Genomic DNA, 17296 nt, shown 5'->3' on the forward strand with positions numbered 1-17296 from the left:
ATTCCCAGTGATGAAATAAGCCAGTCTTCCCAGAACTTGTAATACGGGTGTCTGGGTGGAGACTGAACTGGGTGGGGTGTCTCTCTCCCTCCCAGTTATATACAGTATTGGCTGAACCCAGCCAGTTGTCTTTTATTTTTTTAAACCCAGCCCTGTCTTGAGGGTGGGTTAAGGAGGCAGGGTTATAATTCTGTGTCCGTTTCACACCCCCTACCCCTTTACCTTAGCCTCTTTCCTCTTCACTTCCACCATCTCTTCCCTTTTAAATATTTGAGGCCCCTTCCTTTTTAAATTATTTTTAATTCTTTATTTATTTATTTATTTATTTTGAGATGGAGTCTCGCTCTGTCGCCCAGGCTGGAGTGCAGTGGCACGATCTCGGCTCACTGCAAGCTCCGCCTCCTGGGTTCACACCATTCTTCTGCCTCAGCTTCCCGAGTAGCTGGGACTACAGGTGCCTGCCACCACGCCTGGCTAATTTTTTGTATTTTTAGTAGAGATGGGGTTTCACCATGTTAGCCAGGATGGTTTTGATCTCCTGACCTTGTGATCCGCCCACCTCGGCCTCCCAAAGTGCTGGGATTACAGGCGTAAGCCACTGCGCACGGCCTTTTAATTTAATTTAATTTTTTTTAAGGTGAAGTCTTGCTCTGTCATCCAGGCTGGAGTGCAGTATCGTGATCATGGTTCACTGCAATCTCTACCTCCCCAGTTCAAGTGATCCTTCCACCTTAGCCTCCCCAGTAGCTAGGGTTGCACGTGTATGCCACCACACTGGCTAATTTTTGTAGTTTTAGTCGAGATAGTTTTCTCCCCATGTTGGCCAGGCTGGTCTTTAACTCCTGACCTCAAGTCATCCGCCTGCCTCAGCCTCCAAAAGTGTTGGGATTACAGGTGCGAGCCACCACGCCTGTCAGAGCCCTTTCTTTTAATGAACTCTTCCCTTGCTTATAATTGCAATGGGAGTAAGGACCCTCAAGCCAGTGATCACAGTTAGTTTACAAATCGCATCCCTTACTTAAGCAGGGGCCTGAGCAGCAGATTATTGGCTCGGGGGCTTTAAGATCATTATGTTTGTTTTCTGCATGTTTTCCTGACTTGTTCCTTACTCACCCAGCTGGGTACAGGTGCTCACGGAGCTCTGCTCTATGCTCAGGCGTTCTCAGCAGAACTCATCTCTCCTGTGGGTAATCCCCGTCGAGGCCATGCAATGCCCTACTTAAAAAGATACATATATGTGCACAATTGCCTTCATGCTCCAGCAAGTGGAGCAAATGACATGCATTAGCCCATCCGTGTTGAGATTGTTAGAACAGCTGCTTGCGCAGCACATTTTGCATTTGAAGAGTAGCTATCAGCTTACCAAGTATTTTCACACGATAGAAAGTTTTCTGGGCTGGGAATGTGGGAGAGGTAACGAAAAGGCTACCCCAGGGCAGCAAAGAAAGGATAAAGGGTAAACACCCACAACTCTAGGCAAATAGGCAAAAAAAAAAAAAAAAAAGAGAACACTTTCTGTGTTTCATGTAACATTTCTCCCTCCCTTCCTTCCCTCCTTTCCTTCCTCCCTTTCCTTTCTTTCCTTTCTTTTATTTCTTTTTGACAGGGTCTCACTCTGTTGCTCAGGCTGGAGTGCAGTGGTACGAACATAGATCACTGCAGCCTTAAACTTCTGGGCTCAAGTGATCCTCCCATCTCAACCTCCCAAGTAGCTAGGGCTACAGGTGTACACCACCACGCCTGGCTAGTTTTAATTTTTTTTTTTTCCCCCAAGACAGGGTCTTACTGTCGCCCAGGCTGGAGTGCAGTGGTATGATCTCAGCTCATGGCAGCCTCAACCTCCTGAGCTCAGGTGATCCTCCCACTTCAGTATCCCGAGTAGCTAGGACTACAGGTGCGCACCACCATGCTCGGCTAATATTTTAAAAATTTTTTTGTAGAGACGAGGTTTTACTATGTTGCCCAGGCTGGTCTCGAACTCCTGAACTCAAGCAACCTGCCCAGCTTGGCTTCCTAAAGTGCTGGCATTACAGGCATTCGCCACCCTGCCTAGCCTTAGTTTTAACATTTTTTTGTAGAGTCTCACTATCTTGCCCAGGCTGGTCTTGAACTCCTAACCTCACGTGATCTTCCTGCCTTAACCTCTCAGACAGCAGGGATGATAGACATGAGCCCCTTCTGTCAGCCTATATAACATTCTTGAAATGGTAGAATTATAGAGCTAGAGAATATGTAAGTGATTGCCTGGGGTGAGGGTGGTGTAGGGGTCAGGGATGACTATACAGGGGCAACAGGAGGGAAGGGCTTGGGATGGTGGAAATGTCCTATGTCTCAATTGTAATGGTTGCAGGAAATTCCGTAAGGTGACAAAGAACCTCGCACGTGCATTTTGTATCCATGTCTATTTCCTGGAACCACACACATGCACATTGCATCCACACCTGTTTTGTGAAACCACACACATGCACATTGCATCCACATCTATTTCATGGAACCACGCACATGTACGTTGCATCCACATCTATTTCGTGGAACCATGCACATGTATGTTGCATCCACGTCTGTTTCCTGGAAACACACACATGCACATTGCATTCACATGTGTTTTGTGAAACCACACACATGCATGTTACCTCCATGTCTGTTTCCTGGAACCACACACATGCATGTTACATCCATGTCTATTTTGTGGAACCACACACATGCACGTTGCATCCACGTCTGTTTTGTGGAACCACACACGTGCACGTTGTATCCACGTCTGTTTCGTGGAACCACACGCATGTTGCATCCATGTCTGTTTCCTGTCTTTGCTGTTGTACTCTAGCTATGGAGGATATAACCACTGGGGAAGCTGAGTGAGGGGTCATGGGACCTCTCTGTACTTTCTTTGAAACTTCGTGTGAATCTGTAATTATTAAAAAAAAAAACAACCTACAATTATAATCAAAGGATTCTTCAGTTAATAAAAGCATTCCCAGTAGAAAATCTTATTTATTTATTTATTTTGAGACAGGTTCTTGCACTGTTGCCCAGGCTGGAGGTCAGTGGTGTGATCATGACTCACGTGATCCTTCACCTCAGCCTCCCGAGTAGCTGGGACTACCGACACGTGCCACCATACCTGGCTCATTTTTACATTTTCAGTAGAGATGGAGGTCTTACTCTGTTGTCAGGGCTGGTCTTGAACTCCCCGGCTCAGGCAATCCTCCCACCTCAGCCTCCCAAAGTGCTGGGATCATAGGCATGAGCCCCTGCACCCAGCCCAATCGAGAATCTTTGTGCAGCGCATGGTGTTAGTGTATTTACTCGGCTGGCTCTCACACAGCCTTTCTTCTGCGTGAAGTTAAGTTGACCTGTATCTTGCTTGTGTTCCTTGCGTCTGTTTTCCCTGGGTGTGGATTAATAACCTGCATTGAAATAGGTGGGATTTTTCATTCAGTGTCTGGCTTGCAACTTTTCTTTTTGCGGTGGTCTGTGTACAATTTACTCTTTTTCTCTTTCCAGGGGAAGGCAAAGAGGAAATTGTGAAGGTGACTTTTGAAGAGCTGAGGCAAGAAGTGGCTTTGTTTGCAGCTGCAATGAGGAAAATGGGTGTGAAGAAAGGAGATAGGGTCGTTGGTAAGTATTTTGGGTGCTGGTGATGGTTTGAGGGAGGAGACCAAGCTAGAATGGGTGGTGTGAAGGTCAAGACAACTTTTGAGTGAGGTGGAGTCATGTTGTGTTACATGGAACCTCGTGGGACTTGGACTCTAAATGCAAGGCAAAAAAAGAGACGAAGGAAAATTGCTGAAAGAATATGCTGCTCTGCGAAGTCAGGAATTTGCTTTGCTTTGTTCCCTGCTTTGTCCCAGAGCCTGAAACAATTCCAAGAACATCAAGGGAGTGCGTTCAATGTGGGCTTGCTGGAGGAATGAAGGCGCATTTAGGAGTTAGCCCTGCAGTGGGGCGGGGCAGGAAAGGGCAGTCTGGGCAGCAGAAATGGCCTGTGAAAGGCCTGGAGGCAGTGAGCAGGAGGCGTCTACACGAGCTCTGTGGGGTGGAACATGGAGGGCAGGAGGTGGGGCAGGTGCCCAGGTCTGATCCCAAAGGCCTCATCCACCTTCTTCTGCTCTGCCTAGAGTTTCCTAAGGTCTGGTCCGTTCTGACCGCCCTTCCTGCCTTGAGCCATAAAGCAAGGGAAGTAGGACTGAAAAGCAGGCCCCATTTGGGGATTGTTCTAGAAGGAGCAGGGGCTGGAATCTGTAGACCTTGAGGTGTGGCTTGTCCTTCTGCTCTGGGCCGGGGCCTTCCTTTGTTCCCTGGGATAGCAACTGAGGATTTCCCACTGAGAACTACGTAGGTATTTTTCTTTTCTTTTTTTTTTTTTTTCTGAGATGGAGTCTCGCTCTGTTGCCCAGACTGGAGTGCAGTGGCGCAATCCTGGCTCACTGCAACCTCCGCCTCCTGGGTTCACGCCATTCTCCTGCCTCAGCCTCCCGAGTAGCTGGGACTACAGGCGCCCGCCACCATGCCTGGCTAATTTTTTTTTTTTGTAGAGATGGGATTTCACTGTGTTAGCCAGGATGGTCTCGATCTCCTGACCTTGTGATCCGCCTGCCGGCCTCCCAAAGTGCTGCGATTACAGGCGTGAGCCACCACGCCCAGCCTTACTTAGGTATTTTTCTTACAATTTTCCTTTCACCTTGACTTCTGGAAAAAATGTAAAGGCCTGTGCATGGACCCGTTCTTTACCCCAAGCAACTTGTTAGTTAATTGAGATGCAGGTAGGTGTGTACATGGGGATGAGCAGGTGCAGACAAAGGAGATTTATCTTCCAGTGCAGCCCTGGTGGTCGGGGCTCCCGACCTCCCTCCCTTTCCCCTCCGTATCATGGGACAAGGACCACAGGAGTTGGGTGGCAGGAAAAGCCACTGGGGAGGGGCTTGGGCTTTGGAGCCTTGGTGTTTGGCATGGGTGTGCCTCTCCCGAGGGAACTTACTGCAGATTGCTGTTCAGCTTGTTTGCAAAGAGGCAGGAGGAGCTGGGCAGCCTTGTTGTCTATAAGTGCAGTAAGCAGCTGGACCAAGGATCCTGTGCGCCAGGCCCCACTACCCTGTCCTGCCTCCCCCTTGAGTAACAGGACTGGGCATGGAGTTAGTGCTTAGCCTTTGGTAGCTGACTAGAAAGGAATCCAGTGATGGGCATGCCGGCTGCCTCCTGTCTCAGCCCTCGGCGGCCTGTTCTCCTTTGGCATATCCTCAGGGTTTACCCTGGTTCGTTGGGGTTGCCACTCAAACGTTACCTCCTCAGAGGCCGTTCCTGCTTAGCCTTCGAAAAATGCATCCCACTCTTCCTGCACCTGCTTTCATCGTAGTCCTCATGGCTCACCTGAAACTGCAGGGATCTTGGTGTGTTTGTGTGCATGTGTCCTCGGTGCTAGAGGACAGGGGCTCTGTTTTCTCCTCACTGCTGTATCTTACTTTATAGAGAGTGCCTGGCACCCAGCAGCATCTAAGAAATGTTTATTGAATGAATGATTATGGGTATTGGGCTGATCATCAAAGCAGGCTTTTTTTTTTTTTTTTGAGACGGAGTCTCGCTCTGTTCCCCAGGCTGGAGTGCAGTGGCCGGATCTCAGCTCACTGCAAGCTCCGCCTCCCAGGTTTACGCCATTCTCCTGCCTCAGCCTCCCGAGTAGCTGGGACTACAGGCGCCCACCACCTCGCCCGGCTAGTTTTTTGTATTTTTTAGTAGAGACGGGGTTTCACAGTGTTACCCAGGATGGTCTCGATCTCCTGACCTCGTGATCCGCCCGTCTCGGCCTCCCAAAGTGCTGGGATTACAGGCTTGAGCCACCGCGCCCGGCCTTTGTTCTTTTTGAGACAGGGTCTCGGTCTCACTCTGTTGCCCAGGCTGGACTGCAGTGGCATGATCATGGTTCACTGCAGCCTTGAACTCCTGGTCTCAAGGGATCCTCCCACCTCAGCCTCCTGTGTAGCTGGGACTACAGGCACATGCCACCATGCCTGGCTAATTTTTGTATTTGTCTTAGAGACAGGGTCTCACTATGTTGTCCAGGCTGGTCTCAAACTTCTGGGCTCAAGAGATCCTCCTGCCTTGGCCTCCTAAAGTGTTGGGATTACAGGCGTGAGCCGCTGTGTCTAGTCACAAAGCAGGCATTTTTGAGGCTGAAACCTCACTTTTTGGGTTATTCTTGGTCTGATTTAATCTGTACACTTTTAAGGTCTTGCAAAGGAATGCAAAATGTTCTAACTCCAGTTTTTTTTTTTTTTTCCTTCCAATTCTCATTTAAAAAAATCTTCTTTTGGGCCAGACGCAGGGGCTCACATCTGTAATCCCAGCACTTTGGGAGGCCGAGACGAGCGGATCACGAGGTCAGGAGATAGAGACCATCCTGGCTAACATGGTGAAACCCCGTCTCTACTAAAAAAATACAAAAAAACTAGCTGGGCAAGGTGGCGGGTGCCTGTAGTCCCAGCTAATCCGGAGGCTGAGGCAGGAGAATGGCGTAAACCCGGGAGGCAGAGCTTGCAGTGAGCCGAGATCCGGCCACTGCACTCCAGCCTGGGCAACAGAGCGAGACTCCGTCTCAACAACAACAACAAAAAATCTGCTTTTGAAGCAAACATTTCTGAGTGAAGGAGAGACAGAGCAGGTTATATTGGGGACAGTCAGGGTTCCTCTGGGCTGTGCTTTCTTTGAGGAGACATCTGGCCCCGACGCCCTGGACTCTTCAGAGTTGAGCTGGTCCCTTGTGCCCCAGCCGTTTCGTGGGTCTCAGTTGGATACCAGTTTGACCTGATCACGGTTACTAGGATTTGGGACTTTGGGTTTCCCAGAAAACACTAGAAAATGATTCTGCGGATTAAATGGGGTTGGATGCTTTAGAGTCTTGGAAAGATGGAGTTAAAGCTGTGCCTAGCTCCGTTTTCCTTTGTCTGTGAAGTGGTCCCCAGGGTTGGCGTCTGATGTGCCATGGGAGAAGGGCCAGCTCCTCCTCACTTGTCAGCCACACGAAGTCAGCTGGTTAAGCAGCCTCCCCTGAGCACCGAGTCCTGCCCTGCCCCTGGGGGTGACAGTGTTGAGATGCTTCAGTTTACACTCACAGCCAAGTCTCATCTTTGTGACAAACTCAGTAAACGCCATCCATCTGCCGGATGTGGGTGGAACCCCATGGTGGTGTGACCCCTGCCCCTTGGATGCTTATGGCCCAGCAGGGGAGACGCGTGTGAATGTAGACAAACAGAAATACCCACTGCAGCGGGGAGAAGGCGGAACAAAGGGAGCCAGCCGACCAGGGACCGCTGCGGGCGCACCTGGGCAGCTGCACCTTGCTCTGATGAGGCCTTGGCCGTGGCCGTTTGTCTCAGGACTGCCTTCTGCCTGACTGTACAGGTCCTTTCCTCTGGAATGTGTAGTGATCTGGTCAGTTGATCATAGTTTCTGTGGCCGTGAGGATTCCCTGCCTCTGTTGTCACGAAAGCCAGCCAGCTAGGAGGTGGAGGGCCTGAGGACCTCTGCCCTCTATGGGCTTGAATATGGCTCTTGACAGTACTGCTTGTATTCTTCATTCCCTCTCCTCTCTATCCATCCAACCAATGATCCACCAGTCCACCTGTCTGTGCAGCTCTCCATCAACCCATCCATCTGCCCATCCATCTATCCATCCTTCTCTCCACCTACCCATCCATCCGTCATCCATCCATCTATCCATCCATTCATCTATCCTCCACCCATCATCTACCCATTCATCCATCTGTCTTCCATTTGTCATCCCTCCTCCATCATTTATCTAACCATCCATCCATCTATCCATCCATCCATCCGTCTATACATTCCTCTCTCCATCTACCCATTTACCCATTATCCATCTATCCATCCATATATCTATCTTCCATTCGTCATCTATCCATTCATGCACCCATCCTCCATTCATCATCCCTCATACATCATCCATCCAACTATCCATCCATCCATCTATACATTCTTCTCTCCACCTATCCATCCATCCATCATCCATCTATCCATCCACTCATCTATCCACCCATTATCTACCCATTCATCTATCCATCTTCCATTTATCATCCATCACTTATCCATCCATCTATCCATCCATCCAACTATCCATCCATGCATCCATCCAACTGTCTATACATTCTTCTCTCTACCTACCCATTCACCTATCATCCATCTCTCCATCCACTCATCTATCCACCCATTATCTACCCATTCATCCATTCATCTTCCATTCATCATCCCTCATACATCATCCATCCAACTATCCATCCATCCAAGTATACATTCTTCTCTCTACCTACCCATTCACCCATCATCCATCTGTCCATCCATTTATCCATTCTCCATCTGTCATCCATCCATTCATTCATCCATCCATCCTCCATTCATCATGCATCATCCATCCATCCATCCATGCATCCTTTCTTCTTTCCATCCATCCATCCATCTGTCCATCCATCCCTCTGCCAGCCAGCAAATATCTGAGGACCCTTGATGTGCAGGGCATGGTGAAAGGCATTTGGTAAAGCAAAGAACAAGACACGCAAAGTCCCAGCCCTCATGTGAGAACCAGATACTAAACAGCCAGTTACACAGGTGATTATTCATTTGCAGTTATGCTAAGTTTGGTGAAGGAGAAATACAGTGTGCTTTGAAGGTTACTAGTTGGGGGACCTGAGTTCACCAGGTTGGGGGCAAGACGGCCTTGGAGAAGGCTGGTCTGAGGAAGTTTCAATTGAGTGAAGAGCTGCAGGATGAGCACACACTGAGTGGAGACTGCTGGTGTGCATGGAGGAGTGTTCAGCAGATCAGACAGCTGTGCAAAGGCCCTGAGGCAGGAGGCGATTAGGACAACTGAGGAGTCGGAAGAAGGCTGCTGTGACCAGATCCCAGGGAGAGAGGGGGAGCAGAGGGAGGAGAGGCCACAGGGTCACTGTCATCAGAGCATGGAGAATGGATTGCAGGGGGATGGTGGGGAGTGGATAGGCTGGCAGCAGGCGATTTAGCTGGGCGGGGGATGGTGGTCAGGATCCTCAGGCAGTTCAAAGCCAGCCCCCTTCCCACTCTGACCCTGGCTCTCAGAGGAACCTTTTGGATGTCTGCTGCCTCCCATATACCCTGAACCCAAGGCTTCTTCCTGTGTTTTCTCCACAGGTTATTTACCCAACAGTGAGCATGCTGTTGAGGCCATGCTGGCTGCAGCAAGCATTGGTGCCATCTGGAGCTCCACGTCCCCAGACTTTGGTGTGAATGTGAGTCAGGATCTGTGGCAGAGGGGGCACCCCTTGCCCTGTGAGCTTCCTGGGTAGGGGCTGTAGGGGCTGAATTCCCAGGGGAGCCAAATAGCAGCATGAGCCTAGCAGGAGGAGGTGGCGTTGCAGCGGCCTCTGTGGGGAAAGAAGCCAGAAAGACTTGTGTCTCGTTCTTCCTTTCAAGCAGTCCTGACGTGCCCCCGCCCCCACCGTGCTCATGGAAGACCTGGGCAGGTGGCTTATGCAGCAGCCAGTGTTGTTAAGGGCTAGGGAGGTCTAGCCCTGTCTTCCTCACCTGGGACTTAGTGACCACGTGAGGTTTGCTAAGTGTGTGTCCTCTGAGGACAGTTTTTTAGATTTTTGTTCTCAAAGTCTTGCTTGCAGAAGTTCCCCGGGACCTCCTTGTGTTGCTTTCTGCTGTTTCCAGCCCCCTCCTCTGGACCTGTGCTCGTGCTGTGTGGGTGTGCACTCTAGGAGGGCGGCCTCTCTGTCCCCAAACCGCCCCAGGGTGTGTCCAGCTGCCCAGAGTGGCCCAGGCAGGGCTGGAAGCATGTGCTGATCCCCACTGTGGCCCCCCGGCCTCTAAATCCCTCCACGGGGCAAATGAAGTAGCCGCAGAGCGGGTCTTCCTGGGGCCCCCACTCCCCAGCCAGGGCCCTCTCCTGGCTGCAGAGCCTTGGACGTCAGGGACCTTCAGGAGCCATGAGACCCTGTTACAGGACGTGCAGCATCTGGGTCCCTGACCGCTCCTCCTGGTGCCAGCTGCCTCTGTTCTGGGCCAGGCCCTGTGCTCTGCGTCAGTCAGCAGCACCAGCTGCAAGTATGGCTGCTGGCCCTTTAAAGCCCAGTGCCTGGAGTTGGTGTCTGTGCTTGTCCACAGGGGAGGCTTTTGGGTGTGAGCTTAGAAATGATGTCCACTTAGAGGCTTGCTTTTTCAGTAAGATTTTGGAGGAGGAGTCTCCTTTCTCCACACCATGGAAGGAGAGATCAGACATAGGCCTGGAGGAGTGAGACTGGCTGCGGCACCAGCTGGGCTGAGAATGGAGCCCTGCTGGGTTCAGGGAGGGCGTGGCCACCTTGTAGATCCGGACTCTGGCTGGATGGCATTGCCTTGCCTTCTGGAACTTTCCTGTGTTCTTTCCCAGGCCATCTCACCCCAGGACCTCCCCAGGTCAGCAGGGACTGACCTGAGACAGAAACTCAACCTGTGGTCTCTCCTGTCCCCAGGGCCCTCTGTGGGGGCTGCCTAGGCTGCTGGGCCAGTGGTGTCCTTGTGGGAGGGTCTGGAGGGGTGGGGTTCCTGGACACTCAGACCCCTCAGCTGACCTTGAACCAGGCTGTCCAGGGCAGAGGGAAGGGCCCCAGGGTGAGATGGCAGATGGCCGGGTGTGCTCAAGGCCGGGCAGGCTGGCTGCCTCCGCTCCACGCAGCTTCCTTGATCGGTGTCCTTGGGCAAGCGCCCTGGTGTCCCCAGAGGGCGAACGGCAGCAATGTTAGTGCAAGTGCAGGGAGCCCGTGCAGATGGCAGGGGCCACGTTTGTGTGGAGCTGGGGACAGGGTGTAACCCTCCAGGCCAGCCCAGTAAGTGTTAGCTACTGTTAACTAGTTGGGAGATGGGTGTGTTTTTAGTTAAATTATGACTGACGTTTTGTAAATGGGTTGTGAGAGGCTGGGAGAGCCATGTGTGGCACGGGAGTGATCATGGCCTCCCAGGGCCGGAATGTAGCCCCCTGGAGAGGTGATATCAGAGCTCCTGGAATGGTGCCTTTGGTGGTGTGTCTGAGGCCAGGGGGCAGAGGGAGGGAGAGCCTCTGACTCTGCATGGCTGCAGTGGCAGGGCTGGACCCCAGCCTGTCTCATAGCCGCATCCAGCCTTGTTGGGTCATTGTCCTGTGCGTGTCACTCCCTGCAGACTCCAGTCCAGCAGGATCTGCCCATCCTGGCAGGACCCAGGAGGGATGCATGGCTCTGTAGCAAACATGGTCTCTGGGACACCGCTTCCTGGCTGGGGTTGGTCCAGGGTTTTCTGGAATCACAGCCTCCCCGAGCCACCTCTGGAGCGGGAAGTGCTGGCCAAGCTGCTGGGCGCACTAGATGGCAGCATGGCTCTGCTCGCCCCATGGCTCCCGCAGCTTCTGGGAAGAGAATAGTCCCAGGTGTCGTGGCCATGTCTCAGGTTAGAAAACAGGGCCACCCACCCTCCTGCTGAGATGCTTCTCTCTGTCCCTCATTTTGCTAGTGTCCGAGGTGTAGACTCCATCCTGCCGGAGACAGGGGTGTGTATGACATGCGTTACTCGCACTCGAACCAAGGTCCAGCCGGTTGGCAGGGAGTCTGTCAGCATTTGGCAGCTTCACAGCAGGCATTATTGGGCAGCACTCCTGGCCGCATGCACCCAGCGTGGGAGGCCCTGCGTGGATGCCATGTGGCACAGCGCTTGGTCCCACAGACACCTGGACACCTGCTGTCGGAGCTGAGTAAGGACCTGGCACAGGTCGATCGTGCCAAAGCCTCTGCTCACTTTCTGTTTACCATTCTTGTTCAGGGGCTAAAACTAACAGGGATGAGTTCCTGGAGTTGCTGACGAGGTGGGGCTGGAACTGAGCTGAGGCTGATGGGTTCTGGGCCCGTGGACAGTTCCCTGCATCGGTTTACTTAAAAAGGAGTTCCCATTTTTAATTTCCAGCGTCACCATGTTAAACTTCAGACGGTGCCCCGTTTTCAGTAAGGGGCGCTCTTCAGAAACTGCAATGAAACGTGAATGTCTTCCCTTTGGAATCATGTTTTCTCTTGCTTTGAAATTATGTTTCTTTGAATCTCAGAGAATATTGTAAAGGGAAATTGCCACTCTCCTACAAATCCTGCGTTGACTTCTGGTCTCTGTTGCTGGAGTCACACCGTTGGACTCGTGGGTTCACGTGCCTGTCCGCTGAGAGCTCCTCGGCTGGCTGTGGTCTGCTGCAGAGCCACAGACTGCAGCTGGCTGTCCAGGGAGTGCTGGGGCATCATCTTTCCTCGATGACATTGGGGGAACGCATTTCTGGCCTCCGTCACTCCCTGTGCTTTATTTCCACCCATTCCGGGCTCTCTCCCACCACTGCCCACCTCCCTCTGCCCGCTCTCTGCTAGCTGCCTGGGCATCTCAGTTTGCCTTACTAATGCTTTTGGGCTCAGAGGGCATCACCAGGTTGGGGAAGTGCTCTGTTGTCAGTGTTCCCAACCTTTCCGCCCCAGCAAGATCTCTAGGTCCTGAGTCTTTTGATGGCTTTGGGTTTTTTGTTTCACTGTTTACCTTTGAGCCTTTGCCATTTTCAGAGATGTCAGGGAAGGCCACCCTCTGATCCCCGCACACCAGAGAGCCCAGCCTGTAGCCTGCAGACCTTGTCCTCCTGAAGTGCCATCAGGTGGCCGCGTGTGTGTGTGTGTGTGTGTAAATAGGACAGCCATTCTTGCTCGCTCTGGGTGGCTGTCAGCGTGATTCAACACCGGCTGTTGGTTTCAATGCTTGATTGGTTGCTAAGCACCGTATTCGGGTCAGACACATGTTCATAGGTGTGTTTGTTTTGTTGCAACATGAAAGCCATCCTCGAGCAGCTCTCCTGGGCCAGGACAGGCTGACAGCTGGTTTTGGATGCTCAAGATCTTGACCCCTGCTGGTCCAGCCAGGAAAACTTCAGCTGTGTCAGAGGACACACCCCACAGCCTCAGGGAGGCTGTGATTCCTGAGTCATTTCATGGGGCTAGCAGCCAGACCTCTGATTTGGAAACACTTGTCTTTGTAGCCTGATCACGGTCACTGTGCCTGGGGTCCTGTGGCATTTGAGCCCCAGATCACTGGTAGGCTCAGTCCTTTCACCCTGAGATCCTGGTTTCCCTGTACTGGGCTATAGTTCTCTGAGATCCCAGCTTCCCTGTGGACATTTTCTGCTGCCCTCCGGGGCTCTCCCAGGCTGGCTCCCTCGGTTTCTTTCCTGGCCTCGGGCTTCCTGGCTGGTCTTCCTCTGGGACCCACTCCACCTGCTCCTGGGTGTTGATCTCTGTGTCCTCTATTCAGAACAGCCTCTTCTCCCTCCTGACTACCCTGTGGGACCTGCTTATTCTTTTTTTTTTTTTTTTGAGATGGAGTCTCGCTCTTTCGCCCAAGCTGGAGTGCAGTGGCGCGATCTCGGCTCACCTGGCAGGCTACAGGTGCCTGCCACCACACTCGGCTAATTTTTTGTATTTTTATTAGAGACGGGGTTTCACTGTGTTAGCCAGGATGGTCTAGATCTCCTGACCTCGTGATCCACCTGCCCGGCCTCCCCAAGTGTTGGGATTACAGGCTTGAGCCACTGCGCCCGGCCTTATTGCCTCTCTCTTAAGGCTGTGAAGGGCAGTGAGTGCCTCTAACGAGCTCAAACTGGGGCCTGGCACATAGTAAGCATTCAGTAAATGCTCAATATGTTTTACTGGCAATCATTTATTCCCCACGAAACGAAGGATTCTCAGTCCATCTTAGAATCCTGGGCACAGAGAGGGCGCCAGTGTAGACATGCCATTCGTGGATTGTGTGTTCGCTACAGCAAAGGTCTGGACAGGCCCCATACCTGTGGGTGAGGGAGCTTGGGTGTCAGGAGTGTTGGGACTCACTTTGCATAAGGGGTGACTGGGGCTGGAGGGAGCCAGGTGCAGGGATGCCTTGTCCAGGGCCATGTGGCCAGGAAAGGGAGGAGTAAGGACCATGGACTTAGAGTAGGTTGAATGTGTTACCTTGATATTTGCATAGAGCTAGCCTCAGAAGTAAACAGAGGGACACCCAAGTCCCAGCAGGACATGAAAGAGTCTGAGAAATCGCTCTGCATGCACTTAGGTAAGTGGATGTGGTATCTTTCCAGGAAGGGCAGGTACTTGCTCTCGGGGGATGCATCTGGGTACTGAGAATGGGGAAGAGGGGCTCACCTGGCTGGGGGTGAGCTTCTGTTTGGACGCCTTTTTCCAGTGCCAGTGCCCAGGTGCTGGTCTAGGGGTGGAGGCTTCTCTCCCAGATGCTTCTGTCCCGGTCTCCTGCCCATCAGAGGTGGCTGGGGAGGAGGAAGGGGTAGCATTCTCAGGAGGGCTTAGTGTCAGGAAGGGCCATTTCTGGACATTATCACTTGCCTTCTGGTGGTTTTGGGCAGGGTGTATGTTAGCATCAGACCCAAGGAGGGCCAGCCCTGTGGCCTGTGGAGTAAATGCTGGTGGGACTGGGGTGCCACCTGCCTGCAGACTCGCCCGGGTGCTGCTGGGCTCCTGGGGGCCACCATTTTGGGGCTTTCTGCAGCCACCTCTGTGTAGCAGTTTAGAGTAGAAGAAGAAGAAGAAGGAAATAGTCTTTGTCCACCAAGAGTGTCACTGAGGATGGGGTACTGGGGGTACCCTTGAAATGGAGGAGGGAGGAGGTGGATGATGACCAAAGGCATGATGTCCTGAGGCCAGGGACCAAGTCCCTGTTAATTGCATGTCCCATGCACTTTTTTTTAAATTGATGCTGAAGTTGGCCACTGTTTCACTTAAAAACAAAACAAAACCAAAAAAGGTGCATTGGGGCGGCTCCAAGGGTGTCTCTGTAATAACGTCACATTCATTCCCTTGCCACCCACCTGCCCGCCTTGAGCTTTGCTGAGGGGCAGAGGAAGTGGCGGGAGTAGAGAGAGAGGCTTGACTCGGTCTGCGCCTTCTCCTGTGCCTTCTGCAGTGGCCAACGTGTTCGGCTGGAGGAAGACTCCTTGTTCTTGTCATGACTGTGCATCCTGAGAGCACTTGCAGCCTTCCTTCCTCCTGTCCAGTCGGCACTGGTGGGGGCTGCCAGAAGTTCTCAAGACTCAGGGAGCCCCAGATGAGCTCACAAGTCCCCAGGGGGAGCCCCGTCTCAGTAATCCCCGCCAAGCCAGGAGCCCGAGCTGTGCCCCACACCCTTTCACTCCCTTCCCTACCGTTGGCTGTTCTTGCCCCCTTTCCACTGTCCTCCTTCATACGTTTGATTGAGCGGTTCCTCTGTTCCTCCGTGACCCCGGCTAGGTACTGCCGTCGCTCACGCCTGCTGTCGCAGTAGCTTCAGACCAGTCTCGTTTCTGCTTCTCTCCGCTATACACCTTTTTATCTTTTTCTTTTCTTTCTTTTTTAACTTTAATCACCTTTCTACTATCCAGTATACACCCTTCAGCAAGTGGCTCCGAACCAGTGTTTGCTTCTGTCTCTCTCCCAGATTAAATATTCTTTAGAGGGCCGGGCCCGGTAGCTCACACCTGTAATTCCAGCACTTTGGGAGGCTGAGCCTGATAGGATCACTTGAGTTCGGGAGTTTGAGACTAGCCTGGGCAACATGGCGAGACTCCATCTCTACAAAAAACAAATAAATTAGCTGGGTGTGGTGACGCACTGCCTGATCCTGAGCCTGGGAGGTTGAGTCTGAGTGAGCTGTGATCTGTCTACTGTACTCTAGCCAGGGTGACAGTCTCCAAAAAAAAAAAAAAAATCCTTCAGTGAGTTTCTCATATTCTTTTGTTCTGTTTTTCTCATTACCTTTTTGTTTTTTCTCCCTGAGACAGAGTCTCACTCTGTCACCCAGGCTGGAGTACAGTGGTGCGCTCTCAGCTCACTGCAACCTCTGCCTCTCAGGTTCAAGTCATTCTCCTGCCTCAGCCTTCCAAGTAGCTGAGACTATAGGCATGTACCACCACACCTGGCCAATTTTTATATTTTTAGTAGAGATGGGGTTTCACTATGTTGGCCAGGCTGGTCTTGAACTCCTGATCCTCAAGTGGATTCACCCGCCTTGGCTTTCCACTGCGCCTGACCCTCATTACCTTTTCAAACTGTATTGCTGGGGTTTAACACCACTGTTTATTTTGCTGGATTGAGTTAAATGTGGCCATCTTGCCTAACTTTGATTTGTTCTAGTGATTTTTCTGGAGATTTTCACAGATTTTGTGTGCAACTGTTCCCGTTGTGTGCAGGGGGCAAACTATTTCTAGTTCTTACCCCGGGACGTAGGTGGGGTTGTTTGGCACAGGTACAGGTGGGCTAGGGGTGGGTGTCTTGCATGTTCTTTTCTCACTGGACATCTCATCTTTTACCAAGTGCGATATGTGCCGTCAGGTGTCTGCCAGATACCTGTTGTCAATGAGGAAGTTTCCTTCAGTTTCCAGCTGATTAAAGCATGGGTGGAAAGCACGTTGCCTTTTATCAGAAGCTTCCAAGATAATCCTGCGATTTCCCCCTCCGTTAGCCTCTTGCTGTAGTTGATACTGTTGGTCTGTCATCTCTCCCTCTTTTGGTTTGTGTGTTTCCTGTCTTTCTCTGCCTTCTGTAATGGCTTACACAGAAGGGATGCTGTAGCTTATAGAGACTTGGTGCTCGCCTGCAGAGCTGCCCACCCTGGTGTCCCTGGAGGAGGTGGATCTTTGTCACTTCAGCTGTCGTGCTGCTTTTTGAATAAATTTTGGTAATTTATATTTTCTTGAGAAGTCATCCATTCTATCTGGATTTCAAAATCTATTAAACATTGCTTTCTGGCTCATGAATCTTTTCTGTAGTCAAGTGTGATTTCTAATTTTGAGAGGCCACATGCTTCAGTTTATTCATCTGCAATATGAGGGTGATAAGGGCACCCATGTCCAAGGTTAGTCTGAGCAGTAAATGAGCAAGTATCAGTCCAGCGCTTAGGGCAGCACCTGACACACAGTTAGTGTTCTGCAAGGGGTAACTGGAAATGTTAGTTTTTTTTGTTTGTTTGAGATGGAGTCTTGCTCTGTCACCTAAGCCAGAGTGCAGTTAGTGGTGTGATCTCAGCTCACTGCAACCTCTGCCTCCCAGGCTCAAGCAATTCTCTTGCCTCAGCCTTCTGAGTAGCTGGGATTATAGGCATGGGCCACCATGTCCGGCTAATTTTTATATTTTTAGTAGAGACGGAGTTTCTCAGTTTTGGCTAGGCTGGTCTCAAACTCCTGACCTCAAGTGATCTGCCTGCCTTGGCCTCCCAAAGTGCTGGGATTACAGGCATGAGC

The 17296-nt window shown here is 51.6% G+C and overlaps 1 protein-coding gene across 1 annotated transcript in view; it reads left to right on the top strand.

The window, feature by feature from the left end:
* AACS (acetoacetyl-CoA synthetase) overlaps positions 1 to 17296 on the top strand; it is a 75058-nt gene that overhangs the window by 15817 nt on the left and 41945 nt on the right. The window contains exons 4-5 of the mRNA XM_026457427.2: positions 3508 to 3621; positions 9175 to 9272. Of these exons, the coding sequence (XP_026313212.1) occupies positions 3508 to 3621; positions 9175 to 9272 (212 nt within the window). The remainder of the gene's footprint in view (positions 1 to 3507; positions 3622 to 9174; positions 9273 to 17296) is intronic.

This window comes from Piliocolobus tephrosceles, chromosome 10, assembly GCF_002776525.5.
Source record: "Piliocolobus tephrosceles isolate RC106 chromosome 10, ASM277652v3, whole genome shotgun sequence".
NCBI classification, from domain to species: Eukaryota; Metazoa; Chordata; class Mammalia; order Primates; family Cercopithecidae; genus Piliocolobus; species Piliocolobus tephrosceles.